We start from the raw sequence: 17,137 nt of genomic DNA, 5'->3' as shown, positions 1-17,137 counted from the left end.
TTGCCCTTTTAGTATCCTTTCTACGTTAAATAAAGCATATGCTACCCAAAGACGTGCTTAGGAAAACGTGGGATCGCGGCCCTCGCGACATCATGCAAAGATAAACTTTTGTAACAACTCTACAGCTATGTTAAACGGTCTTTTTCTTTTCATCATTTCGATAACCACGACAATCTCGCAAAAGTTTCTGCCAAACGCCTCATAATTATGCTTACCCACATCACAATATCTTTAAAGGAAGAGTTGCCGAAGGGAAAATTGTCAAAAAAAGTCCTCAACCTATTGCACTTTTGTTGATTCAGTTCTAAACCTTTCAATTTTGCCAATTGAATCCTAAACTTTTTCATATTTTGCCGATTCAGTCTTAAACCTTTTCGCTTTTTGCAAATTCAGTCTTCCGGCCAATTTAGCTCCCGGAAAATGCTTACGCTGCTAGTCGGCGCCGGCCGTCCTACGTGGCTAGTCCGGCACCGACGTGGACGTCGGCAAATAAAAAAATGACTTTTTTTTTTTTTGGGTCTTGTGTTTCATTTTTGGGCAAATTGCCCTAAAACCGGAACACGCAAAATCAGAAACCCGCGCTCCCAAAATCAAAACAAAACCCTAATTTGCTAACCACTGAAGATCATCACTCCTTAATGACGGATGGCAGCTATCAACGGCCATCGGATGCTCGACGACCCTCGCTCCTCCCTTTCGTGGCGACTCTCGTCAACCATTGGATGCTCATCACCAAAGCTCTTGACTCCTCAATGATGGACGACGGTCGACGACTCTGACGATGTACCTGGATATTTTCGCACTCGCTGATGATGGACGACGGCCGACAACTTTGAGGACGTAGCTTGGGATTTTCGCACCACAACCATTCAATGAGTCCCCTAGTTGACTTGAGTTGGTGTTGCCGGTTCTGTTTTAGCTTCCAAAGTGTCAATTTTTGCCTCAACAACTCTCGGTGTTGAGATGAGTTTGCATAATCTTGAATCTCCTTCTTGATTAGGTGGATTGTGTCCTGTGGATGCATGTCCCACTGTTGAGTGCCCTTACTTACGTGGATGGCTATCTATTGACGAAAAAGTAAATACACGGACCGATTAAAATAGATTACAAAGTCGACTAATCGAACATGAAACGTTGTTAGATACATAACGATTTAAATCAAAATAGACATCGGTCACCCCCCATTGCAAAATAATGACTAAAAAAATTAATTCGGCGAAAATGCAAATGAAATGATTATTTGGTTTTTCCATTTTTTTTTTGCTTTTCTTGTTTATGTCCCTTTCGATAATGCAAATGAAAAAAACTAATTCGGCGAAAATGCAAATGAAACTAGATAGCATATAGTTTCTAATGCATCGATCGGTTTAGGGGATGATTATGCGCACACGTAGGTAAAGTATCGCAAAGCAGGCTACACGAAAACCCCCTACTGATCGGTTACATAACTTCTGATCTGCATACTTGCAGCAGCAAAACCATGTGCAACAACCAAAAACAGAACATTACCAAGAGAAAACGATGCAATGCACAAACATAACATAGCATGAACTGATTCCACCTTACATGAACTACATTATCAGCTTTGGGTCAAAGTTCTCCGGACTGAGGAAAACAGGAGTCTCGGCCCGGCGAAACCGAACAATTGAACGTGAAGTATAAAAACTCCGCGAAATATAACCAGTTAAATGCTAAGTTCCATATAGCCACAAAGCTCTACTTCCTCTTCCTTCTAATTGACGACTACTCAAAATTATGCATCTAAAAGGACATCATGAGAGGGAAACTTTTGGCAAATGCCAAGATAAAACAACATTCACTTCATTCAGCCCACTAACAGAGAGCACATACATACAAAATATGTTCATGATCCTTTACTCTAAAATCATAAATTGTGTTATTACTATAAATAACAACAATACAACCACAATTATCTTCAATCTACAATTTTCTTTCTTCAGGTATGCCGATTCTTGTTTCATTTGTTTCAATTGTACCTTGAGAGCTTTGACCTCAACGACTATTGAATAACCCTCATCCTCATCATGGGTCGATATTGGTTCTTGTTTGGCATTGCTCTGCTGAAAACTTCTGGACACACTACTTAACAATTGATTGATTTCCCCATCAATCCAAATAAAAAAACTACAACTTTCCCCTTTATTATTGTGATTGTATCTTGGGTAGCCATGGTACCATCTTCCCCGGTTGTCCTTCGTCCTTGCTGTTCGCAAAGGAGCTTTCAGGCCACAATAGCAAATCACAGATGTATCGTTGTCCACTGGAGGAACCAACGTCTTCGATTGTGCCATCTGCAAGGGAAAAGTGAGGATAGCATGAAATTCCTTAAGAAAAAAACAGGGGTTATTCTGAAGGACGTATTCTTTAGGGGACAAGTGCATAGAGTGGCTGCTTTAGTCTCAAAACTTTTTTGGACTATAAATTCCAATAACTCTAGGATTTGACTATAGTATTTAAAATGTGCACGGGACTTTCATCTTGTACAAACTGATTGTTTGTTTTTTCCTCAATTTGGAAGCTTCAGGTGAAGTTCATAAAAGAGAACAATGTTGGTCTAACTGGTGGCTTTTGTGTCAAATGTAGAAAAATCTGACTAGCAGCAGTACCAAATTCCATTGTGGGGAAAATATAGCCATGTATTTGAAACATCATCATACTTTTTGCTATTGTTATGTTCTTGATTCCAGGGCTTTGACTGCTATTTTAGCAGATTTTAAGTTGCAAACAGAAGAACATATCTTAAGGTGTTCTTTCGGTGACTTTGTTTTTAATTCATGTGAGATCATTTTTGCTATTAGCCTTCTCTAACATTCTGGCAATAGCCAGGCGAGAATTTTGATATTCCTACCAATATTACTACCAAGCCACAATCAAATGGTTGACCACTTCTTTTCTATCTTCATCTATCAAACCTATAAAGAGGTTTCACCCAACACTCAGCATACGAGCTTCACGTCCCGAGAAATTGTGAAATCGATCAACGCAGCAATTGTAAGTAAGGGCACTCAACAGCGGGACATGCATATCCACCAGACACAATCCGCATAATCAAGAAGGAGATTCAAGATTATGCAAACTCACCTCGGCACCAAGAGCTATTGAGGCAAAAATTGACACTTTGGAAGCTAAAATAGAATCGGCAACACCAGCTCGAGTCAACTAGGGAACTCACCGAATCGTCGTGGTGCGAAAATCCCCAGCTATGTCCTCGTAGTCGTCGGTCGTCGTCCATCATTGACGAGTGCGAAAATCCCTAGGTACATTGTCAGAGTTGTCGGCCGTCATCCATCATTGAGGAGTCAAGGGCTTTGGCTGTGACCATCCGACGGTTGACGAGAGTCGCCATGAAGGGGAGGAGCGAAGGGTCATCGAGCATCCGATGGCTGTCGTCCGTCTTCGTGGAGTGACGATCTTCGGTGGTTAGCAAATTAGGGTTCTGTTCTAATTTTGGGAGTGTGGGTTTCTAATTTTGCGTGTTATGGTTTTAGGGCAATTTACCCAGAAATGGAACGCAAGACCTAAAAAAAAAAAATTGTCGTTTTTATTTGCCGGCGTCTAGACTAGATCGCCATGTAGGTTTTCATAAATTGGTTGGAAGACTGAATTTGCAAAAAGTGAAAAGGTTTTTGACTGAATCGACCAAATTAAAAGGGTTAGGATTGAATCGGCAAATTGAAATGTTTAAGACTAAATTAACAAAAGTATAATAGATTTAAACTATATTTTCCCGTGGTAATGCGCACTGGACACAAAGACGTCGCAAACTAGATCGGCTAATCATTTAAAACAAGGGTTAATACCATGGAAAACCCCAAACTGGTACACTTGGAGAAATTCCACGTAATTATTTTTTGGGAGCTAAATTGGTTGGAAGACTGAATTTGCAAAAAGTGAAAAGGTTTATGACTGAATCGGCAAAATTAAATTTAACAAAGGATTTAGGACTTGAATCGCTATACAATAGGAAATTTAAAAGGTTTATCAATTGAAAGACTAAATTGACAAAAGTTATCCAGGTCTCCATGGTTGTACAATAGATTTAAGATTTTTTTGACAATTTTCCTGTGGCCGAATGCGTGCGCCTGGACACGACCATGGCACGGACACATTACTGCTATGGCTGTGTAACTAAACGGAGTGGTGGTAAAAAAAATAGTGGGAAACACGCTTGAATTCTTTCTTAAAAAAAAGTTGGGGAATTTTTTTTTTTTTTTTTTTTTTTTTTTTTTTTTTTTTTTTTAACCCTTAAAACAAATACAGGCAATGTCTTTTCTCTTTTAATTAGTGCCCTCGGGACTATCATACTTGACGGAGATTATTCGTATGTTAAAAGGAACCACTGTTCGGAGACAAGGAAGTTTCAGGGTGAAAGCCGACCTACGTCAAAGTATCTTTTGAATTCCTCGGACAATGAATGAAATCTAACTCGTCATGGCTTACCGCTTCAATTCAAAGTTCAGCAGAAGGAAACATTGCCACCGCACGTTGCGAAGAGAATCTGCCCCCATTATTTCCACCACTTCACTTTCAGGACGGTTGAAAAGTAGAGGAGATCGCTGTTCAACTTGGACTCAAGTTAGTACAGTCACCTTCTAAAATGGACTATTGCATTAGTTTCTGTTAACGAGCTTGGTTCATGCCGACAGTGAACTTCCATGATGGTTCCGAGCATCAAGTACTACTTTTCCATGCAAGAAGATCGCACCAAGTCGTGGAGGGGGCGGCAACATCTCCCCACCACGTGCTTGAAAACGCAGAAAGAATCAAATTCTACCTTAAATTCAACTACGATTCGCATGAGGACTAACCAGTCCCGGAATCTCTATATATGCCAATCCAAATCTTCGCTCCTCCGCACCAACTCGTCCCGAAAAACATCATTCCTGTTACTTATTGCCAATAACAAGATCGCTTTGCTTTCGTCTTTCCATACCAATGGCGAGAAACACCAAGAGTTGCTCCACAGTCGCATGCGTTCTCTCGCTTCTGGTGCTGTTCGTGAGCTCGTCACTTCTTGTGTCAGAAGCTCGGCCTCTGAGTAATGTCGCTGCAGATTCTGTTTCCAGCGACGCTGTGAAGAAGGGGATCAAGGTGTTGATCGAGGGGCTGTACGTCCAGGCGATCAAGGCCGGAGGCGGGCCAAGCCCCGGAGGGAAGGGCCACGGTTCCCCGGGCGTTGCCTACAAGAACTCCGGTCCCAGCCCAGGCGAGGGCCATTGAAAGGAAGCGGACGCGACCGCACGGGAGAACATTCTTTACATTATCGTTCTCAAAGCCCTCCAGCTAGAGAGGGTGTTCAGTTGATTTATTTAATTCGATTGGTGGAATATGATAGTAACTTGTTATTTCTTAATTGGTCAGAGTATTTAGTTGATTGTAATCATTCTTGTGGGAGTACTATGTATGTTACGAGCGATATAGTCATGATTTCTTCATTTAAATCGGGTCTCGCCAGTTTCTTTCTTTGTGATCATAATGCTTATGTGGTGAAAATATGACTTCGATCGGGTAGGTCGAGCAAGACATGGCAGAGGTTAAATATACTAATTATTGAAGGCCCTTAATCGGTAAGTACAGATAGCCGACAAGATGATTATTTCTAGCCGACGGGAAACATAAAGGGAAATGACCAACTCCTGGAACATAGGCTTCAGTAAACGAGGTTCGACCTCATCGAGAAAGGGCCACGACTTACGCGAGTTAGTTCAACCATCGAGTTGTGGAACAAGGGATTTCGAAAGTAACTAATGACGGTACACGTGGAAACTGGAGAAGAAATAACCGTTGAGCGATGGAGTCGTTTTGACTATTTGTAAATACATTTTTGCTGAATTTTAAGATTCACGAGGGATGCATTCGATTCATTTTGTGACGGTTATTAACTGTTGGTAGTATGTATAAATTCTGGAGTTGTAATTTGTGCAAAGAACCATCAATCAAGAACTGAACACCAGTTGTTTATTTTGTAACAGTTATTAACTGGTGTTCAAGAGGTGTCGGGACACGATTCCGCATGTGCTAATAGAAATATCGTTTCATATTTTGGAAATCACAACTGAAATAACTACCGACATTACAATCAAACACCCTATCCTAGTAAAGAAATCAAAGAATTACACCATACCCCTCCAATCAAATTAATTGAAAATCAACTGCATATATCCTCTTTATCTAGCTAGAGGGCTGACAGAGTACTGATGTGAAAAAAATCTTTCCGGTGCTATCGCGACCGCTTCCCGGCCACTTCAGTGGCCCGCACCGGGGCTAGGACCAGAGTTCTTGCAGGCGACTGTGGGGTCGCTGTGGCCCTTCCCTCCGGGGCTCGGACCTCCTTTCTCCTTGATCGCCCCGACGTACACCCCCTCAATCAACACTCGGATCCCCTTCTTCATGGTGTCGCCTGAAACAGAAGCCATGGCGACATTGCTCAGGGGCCGAGCTTCCGACACAAGGAGCAATGAGCTCCCGAACAGCACCAGAAGCAAGAGAATGCATGCGACAGCGAAGCAACTCTCCATGTTTCTCGCCATTTTGAAGGGGGAAGACCAAAGAACGACTGCCTATACTTATCGGCGAAATGTGAAAGGCAAAGTCCAGCGATGTGCTTTTTTTTTTTTTTCTCTGGGATTGTTTTTAAGCTGAGCTGAAGAGGGCGAGTGGATGGAGTATATATAAGGATTTCAGAAGGTGGCAAGGGCTCATGGACGAATTACAATTGAATTTGACGGTTCAAATTGCCGTGCGGGGTGGTGTTGCCGCCACCTCCACTTGTTGGGATCCGTCGCATGGAAAGATGGAGTTTTCATTTGGAAACGTCATGGAAACCCGTGCTATTCAACGGCAACTTTCCTTCGACCAAAAACAAAAAAGCAACTTTCCGACCACCAAAAAAATACCAAAAAAAAAAAAATAAACAGCAACTTAGCTTTATATCCGCCGTGCTGAACGGAGAAGTGGGCCCCATATGAGGTTTTCGGTTGAGTACTGATAGACCTATGGGTGGCTCAGGAATAAGGGATTACCTTGAAGAGTTCGAAACGAATATATATACAAATACTTATATACCCATGCCTATGGGTAGGGGTGATCGATTCTCGATCCGGTCCTATCCCGAAATTGAGAACCGACACCTCGAGTCCGGTCCACGCAATCACATTCTGTTCGGAGATCGCGCTTTCTTTGGGCCCGCACTTTTGAAGCATCTGGAGAGGGTTATCCGGGACAGAGCCCTCACTTTTGATCATGTAGAGGACACGCCACGTAATAGGCGGATACAACTTAAATGGGGGATCTCGGTTTCTATCTTTGATTAGGGAGTTGCTGCACTTGTTTGTGGCGGTCCTTACTTGTTGGGCCATATGTTTTGCCCTTTTGTTCCTAGTTGCCATGTATATGTGATTCGGCCTCACTTTGCTTTTGCTTAGCCGTAGTACCTTTGCACCCGCTATGACACTTCCAAGTGTTGTAATAGGTACGAGGTTTTTGTGTTCGGCTACCTCACTGTAAGTTGCGATGTGGAAAGTTAATATACTTCTTACCTTACCCAAAAATATATATATATTAAAAAATCCAGAAAACATGAAAAAAAATCAAAAAAATTGTTCCGGCGATGCCACGTCAAATTTTTCGGTGTCCACGTGAGCGCCGCGTCACGTAGGATAGTCGGCGTCCGGGTTAGCAATTTTTAGCCAAACTTGACGGGATGGACTCAATTGACAAAATATAAAATATTTAGAATTAAATTGGTACAAGTATAATAGATTTAACAGAGAAATGAAGTTTATAATTTCTGAAATTGGCCAATTGCCGCTGAAATGGGACAAAATTCAGTAGCAACTTTTAAGTGTTTTTTTTTTTGTTCTTCCATAGCCCATTGTTCCAGAAATGCTAATGAGGCCGCTGGTTGGGCAGCTAGGGCCATAAGCACAGACTTTCTCAGCCCTAATTGGTTCTTTAAGGGCTCGCATGGCAACGATTCCGATTCTAAAAAGTGATTTTGATTAGAATTTTTTTTTATTTTGTTCTATGGATGAGTTTTAGAAAATTAGAACGTGTTTGGTAACTGCACAAAATTTCTGTTTCACTTACACTCTTCAGCTCAAACGCATCCCAGAAACGACATCATCCGATTTCACTTATCCTGTCACATTTTGCCTAGAGTTTTAGACCATCTGTTGTTTTCCGTTTCCCATCTCATAAAATGGCGAGAAACACCAAGAGTTGCTTCACCGTCGCCTGCCTTCTCCGGCTTCTGGTGCTATTCATGGGTTCGTCACTTCTAGTGCCCGAAGCTTGGCCTCCGAGCAATGTCGCCGCAGATTCTGTTTCCGGCGACCCCTTGGGGAACGGCATCGAAGCATTGATCGAGGGGCTGTATGTCGAGGCTATCAAGGCCGGAGGAGGGCCCAGCCCGGAGGGAAGGGCCATGGTTACCCCAGTGTCGCCTTCAAGAACTCCGGTCCCAGCCCCGGCGCGGGCCACTAATGGAAAGCGGTTTCGGAGCTGGAGAGAGATTTTGACATTATTATTCTTTTAGCCTTCCGGCTAGATATATATATATATATATAGTAATTTTAATGTGTGGAATATAGTATAACGTGTGACTTTGTGCTTGCTGAAAATTGCGTTGATTTTCAGTCATGACTTGCAGTAGATCCCGGGATCGTATCTTACTTATGGGGGTACTTCTCTTTTTTAGACAGAGATCTTCTTTCTTTTTTAGTATTCCCTCTTTCGTACCTTAATCATCTCAACGGTCGTGAAAAAAAGGTTGGTATCGAAACATATCACTCATATATAGGGAGATAGAGGATTTTCATCCCCAAAAAAAAGTCATATTTGCGGCGAATTCATCTTGCGATTGAACATCCGTGTCGGTAAATATGTTGTACCTAGCAAGAACGTTGTCGCCATTTCGGATCAGCCAATACGGGCTACTTTGCAATGCAATGATCACCTTAAAGATCGCGGGTGGTACGAGAGGATCACGGCCATGACTACTTGCATACATCAATAGTCTCATACACTCGGCCATCTAGCAAGTCAATTCGATTAAACAATAGCAGGACAACGAATACTATCGTCACAAACAAAGTCGCACAGGGGAAATGATGGGTGGTCGGCCCTCTCACTTTCTATGAAATCCTATAAAGATATCGACAGCCCAATGTACTGTGGTCAAAGTCAAAGTCAAACTCGACAGGCTTTCGGCGCTTGTTCCTGAATTTTGATGATTTTACAGATGCCCCACAAGAAAGAACATCATCAGGAGCGTCAAGAGTTCCAATGGGACCATATGCTGCACAGATGTTTCTATTGGAGGAAAACGAGCTATGGCATGATGGTCCAAAATATTGATCGACATAGGGCCTCAATGAAAGGCGAAACAGTCGGTCGATAGGGACCAAAAGCTAACATCAGCACCTAGAACATATGACAGCATGCGACCTTCCAAAGCAGCCGTTATCCAGATTTTTTCTTTTTTCCAGGCAATTGTTCTGATGGAGTTGAGTGCCACGTAAAATCAAGGGTTGTCTTTTAATAAATTCTTCACCAACCATCGATTCATCAGTCTGATTTCGATTTGTCAATAAACTAACCGATGATTTTATTCAACGTATGCTGCAAAAAGATTATGTACTATCGAGTCATTACAAGAAACGAGTAATTTTGATGAATGAATACCGTGAAAAGTCTCTATTGATTCTACATGCCAATGTATCTATAAACTTTGAAAGGTTGTAGATGTCTTACATTTAACAGAAAACGATTCACGCGACTTATATAATGCCCACATGTCGTTACATCACCCGACATAACCACGTGCAAGTTTTTTTTACCTATTAAGTTTTTTCGTTATTTAGTGGAATCTATTTCTATTAGCGAATTTACATATCTGTCCATTTCATTAGCAAATTTATGGAATTCAGAATAATATATAGATCATCAGATCACGTCGTTGTGGTAATCTAGATGAGTTTAATGTCGAGGTGAGTCGGATAAAATATTAAGCTACGTGCATTGAAAAGCATACGCATAGTTAATATTATCGGTTTTTAATTACATTACTAATTATGCAAATGCAATCACATAACAAAGTTGCCATTTCCATACATGAGCTATTCTGATTATTCTTAAGCAAAAACAGAGCATCATGCTTGATATTCACGGACGGAAAAAGATGGGGGTGAAGAGTGGAGATGCGTATCGCTGGGCTTTTGCTTCTCTTGAAGCTGCACAGTGATGGCTTCATGTATCTGGGCCTGAACTTCGATTCTTCCACCACAAGTCATGGTTCGAGAGTCATCGTCGTCAACTTTCTTTTGCGCGATCTCTGAGTCACCAATATCCCCCTCATTGATCTCTCGAAGATTTTCCATCGAGACCCATCCTGAACTTTGACAGAATTTGCCCCCCAATTTCAGTTGCTGCATCCCTCGACCTAACGGCCGCCATAGAAGGAACAACAAAATCCTCTCTTTCTATCGCCTCGCACTCTCAGCTTCAGCGACCTAGGCTAGGTGGCACATCATGGGTAGCTCCAAAAGCGGCTTCAACGACGATTCCGCCAGCGAATCCTACGGTGGCGCCGCCGCCACGGAGAGCGACACGGAAGCCGACCGGGACGACGAGTGCCCGCCTTCCCTCGAATCGAGCCCTTACGCTGAAGAGGAAAAGGTCCTCGCTTTCCATAGCCTTCACATTTACGAGGCCAAGGTGCTTGCTTTTTCTCTATTTCATCTTTTGCTCTCCTGGGCTTTCTCAACTTATTCCCCTCTTGGTTTTGATTGTAATTTTTATTCTGTAATTTGACGATGAAATAAAGGACATTTTATGTTGTGTAGTGATGAAGCTCATTTGTAGTAAGTTGTCGAGGTCTCAATGGACTATGATGGGCATTTTCTTATTGTGTGGACAGAGCCCGTCGCAGTATTGGAACTGCATAGGAAGTTATATTTTTTCGCTAACCCGGTGTGGCATCACTATTCATTGATGCGCGATGCTTGGTTGACTTGGACCAGTAAAATGAGTCTTAATCAATAATAACTCGTGTGCCTGCCTTATGCATTGGTGCTTCAGCTTCAGTAATGATCAGCAGAGAGCTTTACTTATAATTTGATCAAAGATATTTCATCACCTTGTAAGCTAGAGACAGTTAACTTCAAGGCAAGTGCTATTATGGAGGAGTCATCTTTCTTTCTAACCTGCTATTCGACAGAATCGACTGATGTTGTGGTATGAGTGTATCTGGATTAGACAAATTTTCCTTAACAAAGTCGAACACCAGTTATGGACTTTAAGTTTTCGTTTGCTTCTTTTTCATGGTTTTCTCCACTCTTTTTCACGAAACTTTCATGTCATTTTAATTAAACTTCTGCGGATGTAGTGCATGGTTTCTATCAGGAACTCTTATGGTTGATGCTAATAAAATGCAGGCTACTGCTTCCTTTTAGTTATGCAATGAATTTAAGGGCATATCTCTATTTCCTTAAGCATTTTGGGCTCATACTTCATTGCTCTTTACATTGTCTGCAAGCCAGCTTAACTGCTTTCCTATACAATATATTTCCACTCACTGTACGCTTTATGTGCAAGGTCAAAAAAATTGAATATCGACTCAAGGAATGGAGATACTATGTTCATTACCTAGTAAGTAGTATCCTTTACCAATATCCATAACCGATTTTTTTTTCCATTAAAACTGTCTCCAAGACTTATCTTATATCATCGTGAAGATATTTGATCAAGGGGCTAAGTTGCTTTGAACATCTTAAAAGCGGCATATGTTGATTTTAGATGCATCTCTTTTGCAGGGTTGGAGCAAAAAGTGAGTGCATTGTCCTTCTTAAGCTGAGCTTGCTGGCTGCTTGGGTGGCTAAGTTGCTGAATCTTATGTTCAGTCCTGCTCTAAGATGTTCATTGGCTTCTTATATTCTTCTGATAGTATAGTTCTTCAGCATGTCATTTCTTACTCTCTATGTCATCAGTCAAAATTATGACTGCTTTTGCTATAAATGGTCGCATGGCTTTCAACATAAACTTTCTATATGTTAATTATCCAGGCAGAATGTTTGATATGTCTATGAATCTAATGTCTTCTTCATCATATCTTCTCTTCTTGTTATCTTTGTTAATGTTGCCATATTCATTTTCTTTTTCTAATTACCAAAGCTTTCTTGTTAATTCATCTTATTTCATGATTATTGTTTTCTACCTTCCCTTTAAATAGTTGGGATGAGTGGGTCGGCGTGGATCGACTGATGAAATACACCGATGAGAACCTTCAGAAACAGCGGGAGCTCAATAATAAACAAGATGCGGAGAAAACTACAAAACCCAGCCGTGCATATTATGCTAAACCGAAGGGCTCGAATGGTTAGTTTGTTCCCCCTCAGAATGTGCATATATATAACAATACAGGTTCTTTCTTCCACTATATAAGTGGATTTGTCATACCATAATATTGGTCCCTAATACTCCCCCTGATCATACCATAGTGCTATCCGCATCATGAAGATTAAATCCATGTGATCTCCTTGAATGTTTCCTTCTATGGAAGGTGGTTTGCACCAATCAGCTTGTTAATTCTCCTTGGAAACTCTGTTTAAAAATTCTTGAGCGACCAGCATGTTTTAGTGCACAAAACGTTATGGTGAAAGAATATTAAATGACTATGCATAACATGATCAAACTACTAGGAATGATTTTGCTAAAGCTTTCATACCAATAGAAGTTCAGGGATAAAAAGTTTAAAAGTCAGAATTGAGAGACTCAAGTCTAATGCCTGACAGACTTCAAGGACTGATAAAGGAATCGCTAATTCTCCATATTGCTTTGTTCATTTCCATTCTAATTGAGAGATTCGAGTTTAAATATAGTATGATGTTCTTTCAACTAGTATATTAGTTTATACTCAGATAAAATCCCGAATTCATTTATTTTTCTTCTTTTCTTGTGAATGGACATATTAGTCATGTTCTAACAGGGTATATACAAAGTCATGCCAGAGACCTAATCAGTTAAAGGATATTGATGCTTTTCATTTACGACGTTTTGCTTGCTATACAGCCTTTGTCTTTACAAACTTATGCTTCTGCTTCACTTCTCCTCTCAATAATGTCGTAGTCTGACATGCCTCTGAAGCTTGACATCCTATCTCTCCATTGTAATTGAGGAAACTTGAAGAGTGATGATTCTTGTTGAAAGATGGTGCTTGTAGAGGCTTCGATTCTTCTCTCTTCTCCATTTATGTGCTGATTTTTATGCAACTAATTACGTCCCGGTGCTATGCAGTGCCAAGAGGCAAGAAGCGAAAGAATGATTCTATTCTGAAGGTATAAACCTGTATCGAAATTCAAACATTGTCTGCACATGCTAAAGAAACCTCTCCAAAAGGATGTTTACTCCGGTGAACATAGCAGTTTCAGACTTTTACTTTAGTTTGGGTTTTCAGAAAGGTAATCTCTGGTAATAATCTTTGCTCCTCAGGAGAAGGGTGCTCTACCCTTGGAGAAGCTTGTGAATATACAGATTCCACCAACACTGAAGAAGCAACTCATCGATGATTGCGAATTTGTCACTCATCTGGGCAAGGTAGCAAAGTTTGAATTCTTACATGTCTTGTGTTGGCCTTGATTACGTATACAAGCATAGTTGTGACAGAGCCAGAGCCAAAGCACCATTATAATGCAGCTAGGTGTATCTTGCTTGAGAAGTCAGATTGACCACCATTAGCAACATCCTGCTCTAATCAAAGCCTTATTTACAGCTGGTCAGACTTCCACGTACGCCAAGTGTTGATGACATTTTGAAGAAGTATCTTGATTATAGATTAAAGAAAGATGGAATGTAAGTCCACAACGTACATCAAGCTCTTTCCTTTGCTTTTTGTTATAGGCTTGATATCTGATTCTTATGTTAAACTCGGTTATGGTAAGTTGATTTCAGTTGTGAAATTGTATCATGCGCTTGGTGCTCCCAACTCAATTTTGGAATCTTTTTATACTCAATTGTTTGATGAAGTAACTCTTCTGACTGAACTTAATTATCTTTGCAAATAAACACCGAACTTGGTAAACCATGAATTTTTATGAACGGAAGTGGTACTTAATGTGCGACTAAGAACAAATTCGAGATTCAATGAGAGGGGTGTCAGATATAGTCAGTTGTTAAAAACTGATATAGGAAGAGAAGCGCCACAAGCATGACTGTGTCCCACGAATGAGAAGTGGCTGTCAAATGAAAGTTTGTTCTTGTTCAGAAATGGTACTTTTTGGAACAAAATTCCAACTCCATTCAACCTTTGACGTTGTGGTCAGACTCTTTCATTAGTACTTTGTTCTCTTCATTCTCTCATGAGGAAGAAGAAAAGCATCAGTGCTCTTGAACATGAATAACCGAGGCAACTGATGGGTTACCTTGAGATATGTTATTATTGCATGGGAAATAATTCAGGCCGATTTTCTTGGCATGTGAATCCCTTTATTAGAAAAAAGTCTTACTTGTTTTTTTCCGTTGCCGTGATTGTATTCTCTTGGTTTTCTTTACCAATGTAGGATGGCGGATTCTGTGGGAGAAATAATGAAAGGCCTGCGCTGTTACTTTGATAAAGCCCTGCCGGTGATGCTCTTGTACAAAAGCGAGCGTCAACAGTACGAGGAAACAGTTGCTGATGACATCGATCCTTCAACTATTTATGGTGCAGAACATCTTCTACGCCTCTTCGGTATGCATCAAGTTACTATCATGGATGCGGAAAAAAGTTTATTGTGCACTTCAAAGAGTTCATGCCACATTTCCAGATCTCCCTCTGTAGTAGGCTTCTTATCTTTCAGACTAGCACTAATTCCTCGACCATGCTTCATCAAACTGTTAATGTTTGTGATCTTCAAAGTATCTGCATTCCCTGATAGTGTACTAAGAATATTGCTAGCACATCTTCTCTCTATGTGGCTATATCCTAATTCATGGCTTCTGCAGTCAAGTTGCCCGAGCTGTTGGTCTATGCAAATATCGAAGAGGAGACGCTCAGAGAGTTGCAGCAGAAATTAAATGACTTTCTAAAGTATGGACTCCTTATGGTGGTTTTTTTTTTTTCTTTCTGTTTTCGACATTTAATTGGGTCACCAACCGATTTCATATTGTATGGTTAAGCACACCTGCCATCTACTTACAATGGAATGCCATCCTCATGCAGGTTCCTGCAGAAAAACCAGAGTTTGTTTTTCCTATCAGCGTACCATGCTCGAGAAGAGATCGAAACCAGCACAAACAATTTAGTGGGCTGATTGGATCAGTTGCGGCAATTGCATGTACATACTAACATATATATATGTATGTGTATAGATAAGAAATCCATAGTGTCTTTGTGAACTTTATGCAATCCGTATTCTTGTTTTGAGGTTTTTGTGCTCGTGCAAAGCGAGAGATGCGGTTTGGAAAACAAGATGTGTTTGTGCTTGAGGACGCTTTTTGTTTCAATACTTTCTCTAGGATGATGACTCCCCCCAGTCCCAGCTAGTATTGTCTTTTATAATATCCAAGGAAAGATTGTATACCGAGTCAATCCTGAAAACAGAAATTCTGTCTCTCTCTCTCTCTCTCCCTCTCTCTTCAAACGAGATCGATGGCGATCTGCTGCGAGACGTTTACTGATAAATAAAAAAAAAAAAGCATGTTCAGCTGATATCTGGTGGAGATGCATGTAGGTGTTGAAATGGAACGAACCTTTTGTAGGTAAAAGACAATGGCTTGGATCACACGGGGGGCCATCGTGGGCTGAGATTTTAGAGGAAAGATTTTCTGTGGGTAAAGACAGGCAGGGTATGGCGATTGTCTTGCGACCCGTGTGAAGAGAAAGGGCATCATCAATGCGAATCATGTCGGTATTATTTTTGATTCGGATTAAGTTTGGATATGACACAAATTACCAAGAGACTTGAGATGGAATTTCCCTGTGCACCAGAGTCGTGGATGACTGACTTAGCCTACGAAATGGACACATATCGTACGTATACCAGAAAATCTGACATAGCATTGAGATTTAAGACAAACTCCAAATGAAGAAATGAAGAATCGCGGTATTAGTGATGCCGCTGGCCGCTGCCACCGAATTAGTAAAAAAAAATAGTAAGAGCGACGCGACCTTTTCACCGCCTTTCGCTCTCTCTGTGTTTTTTTAAAAAAAAAAATATCTAATTTCACTATAATTGGGGGTTTGGGGGGGTGACTTGGGAGTCAAAATCGGTCACTGTTGATGATATAAAACGAAAATCGACCACCAACTTGACCGGGTCCAAAGATTTGGAAGTGGATGACAGGATGGTGGAATTTCTTGGACTTTGGGTTTTGGAAGGATACTCTCTCTCTGTCTCTCTCTCTTCGCTTTGTTTGTAGGAGGACCATCCGTCCATCCCCCCATAATATATATTTAACCAACTCAACTCAACTCCACATTTATCATTGGAAAAATTTCAAAAGAGAGCTCCGTGAAGTAAATATCATTTTAAATAAAAGCCTAAAATATCCTTATAATATTAAAAAATATATATAAAATACATATTATTTTAAATAAAGATCAGAAACAACTATATTAATCTTAAAAAAAAATCTAAATCACTTTTTTTTTTTTGTCAAAAACCTGAGTCACTTTAGTTTGAGACATTTTGGTCATTTATTATTTTAACTTTTTTAACTTATTCTTTTTCTGTTTTTTTAGAGAGATTTTAAAAAAAAAGGGTAAAAACAAAGAAATACTCAAAGAGCGGAAGGACTCCTCCCACTTGCGATCGTCGGCGAGTGCCGGCAACTCCGACGACCACAACCCCTCCCACCAGAGGTGAGGGCTTGCTGGCCCTCTCCTCTCCTCGCAGGCCCTCACCTCAGCCGAGAAAGGGTCGCGACCCTCGGCCCTCTCCCAAATGAGGTGAGGGCCAGCAAGCCCTCCGCCGAGCCGTCGGCGACCCCAATGACCATATAGCAGCCGCCCATTGATTGGAAAATTTTAAAACCTCGGATCATCATCACATCTCCTCTCGTTCGCCTGTCTGTTCACCCAAAACAAAACAAGGAAAAGTCTTCTCCCTTAAAGAACTTCTCTCTCTCTCTCTCTCTTGTT

At 40.9% G+C, this 17,137-nt stretch overlaps 1 protein-coding gene and 1 long non-coding RNA gene across 2 annotated transcripts; one reads left to right on the top strand and one right to left on the bottom strand.

Moving 5' to 3' along the window:
* Window positions 1-1,800: 1,800 nt before the first annotated feature.
* LOC125313864 lies at window positions 1,801-3,236 on the bottom strand. Its single transcript, XR_007197545.1, has 2 exons — window positions 3,103-3,236; window positions 1,801-2,312 (listed from the first exon to the last, which is right to left on the bottom strand). It is a non-coding gene; the product is annotated as an uncharacterized LOC125313864 (long non-coding RNA).
* A 6,951-nt stretch (window positions 3,237-10,187) lies between these two features.
* On the top strand, window positions 10,188-15,369 carry LOC115746341 (protein MRG2-like). The gene is made up of 10 exons (XM_030682062.2): window positions 10,188-10,737; window positions 11,617-11,670; window positions 11,835-11,848; window positions 12,251-12,396; window positions 13,315-13,355; window positions 13,510-13,614; window positions 13,790-13,869; window positions 14,577-14,746; window positions 15,001-15,085; window positions 15,218-15,369. The coding sequence occupies exons 1-10, from the start codon at window positions 10,552-10,554 to the stop codon at window positions 15,306-15,308; spliced, it is 972 nt and encodes a 323-aa protein (XP_030537922.2). The 5' UTR covers window positions 10,188-10,551; the 3' UTR covers window positions 15,309-15,369.
* Window positions 15,370-17,137: the final 1,768 nt, after the last annotated feature.

The sequence above is a fragment of the Rhodamnia argentea genome, chromosome 2 (assembly GCF_020921035.1).
Source record: "Rhodamnia argentea isolate NSW1041297 chromosome 2, ASM2092103v1, whole genome shotgun sequence".
In the NCBI taxonomy this organism is placed as follows: domain Eukaryota; kingdom Viridiplantae; phylum Streptophyta; class Magnoliopsida; order Myrtales; family Myrtaceae; genus Rhodamnia; species Rhodamnia argentea.
Note: the sequence above shows the minus strand (reverse complement) of the source record. Positions and strands in the feature narration are given on the sequence as shown.

Excerpts from the sequence above, each read along its gene's own strand:
- LOC115746341 (XM_030682062.2), top strand. The coding sequence starts at position 10,552 with ATGGGTAGCTCCAAAAGCGGCTTCAACGACGATTCCGCCAGCGAATCC. Across the intron at positions 10,738-11,616 it reads TTCACATTTACGAGGCCAAG|GTCAAAAAAATTGAATATCG; the intron begins GTGCTTGCTTTT and ends TTTATGTGCAAG. Across the intron at positions 14,747-15,000 it reads ACATCTTCTACGCCTCTTCG|TCAAGTTGCCCGAGCTGTTG; the intron begins GTATGCATCAAG and ends TGGCTTCTGCAG.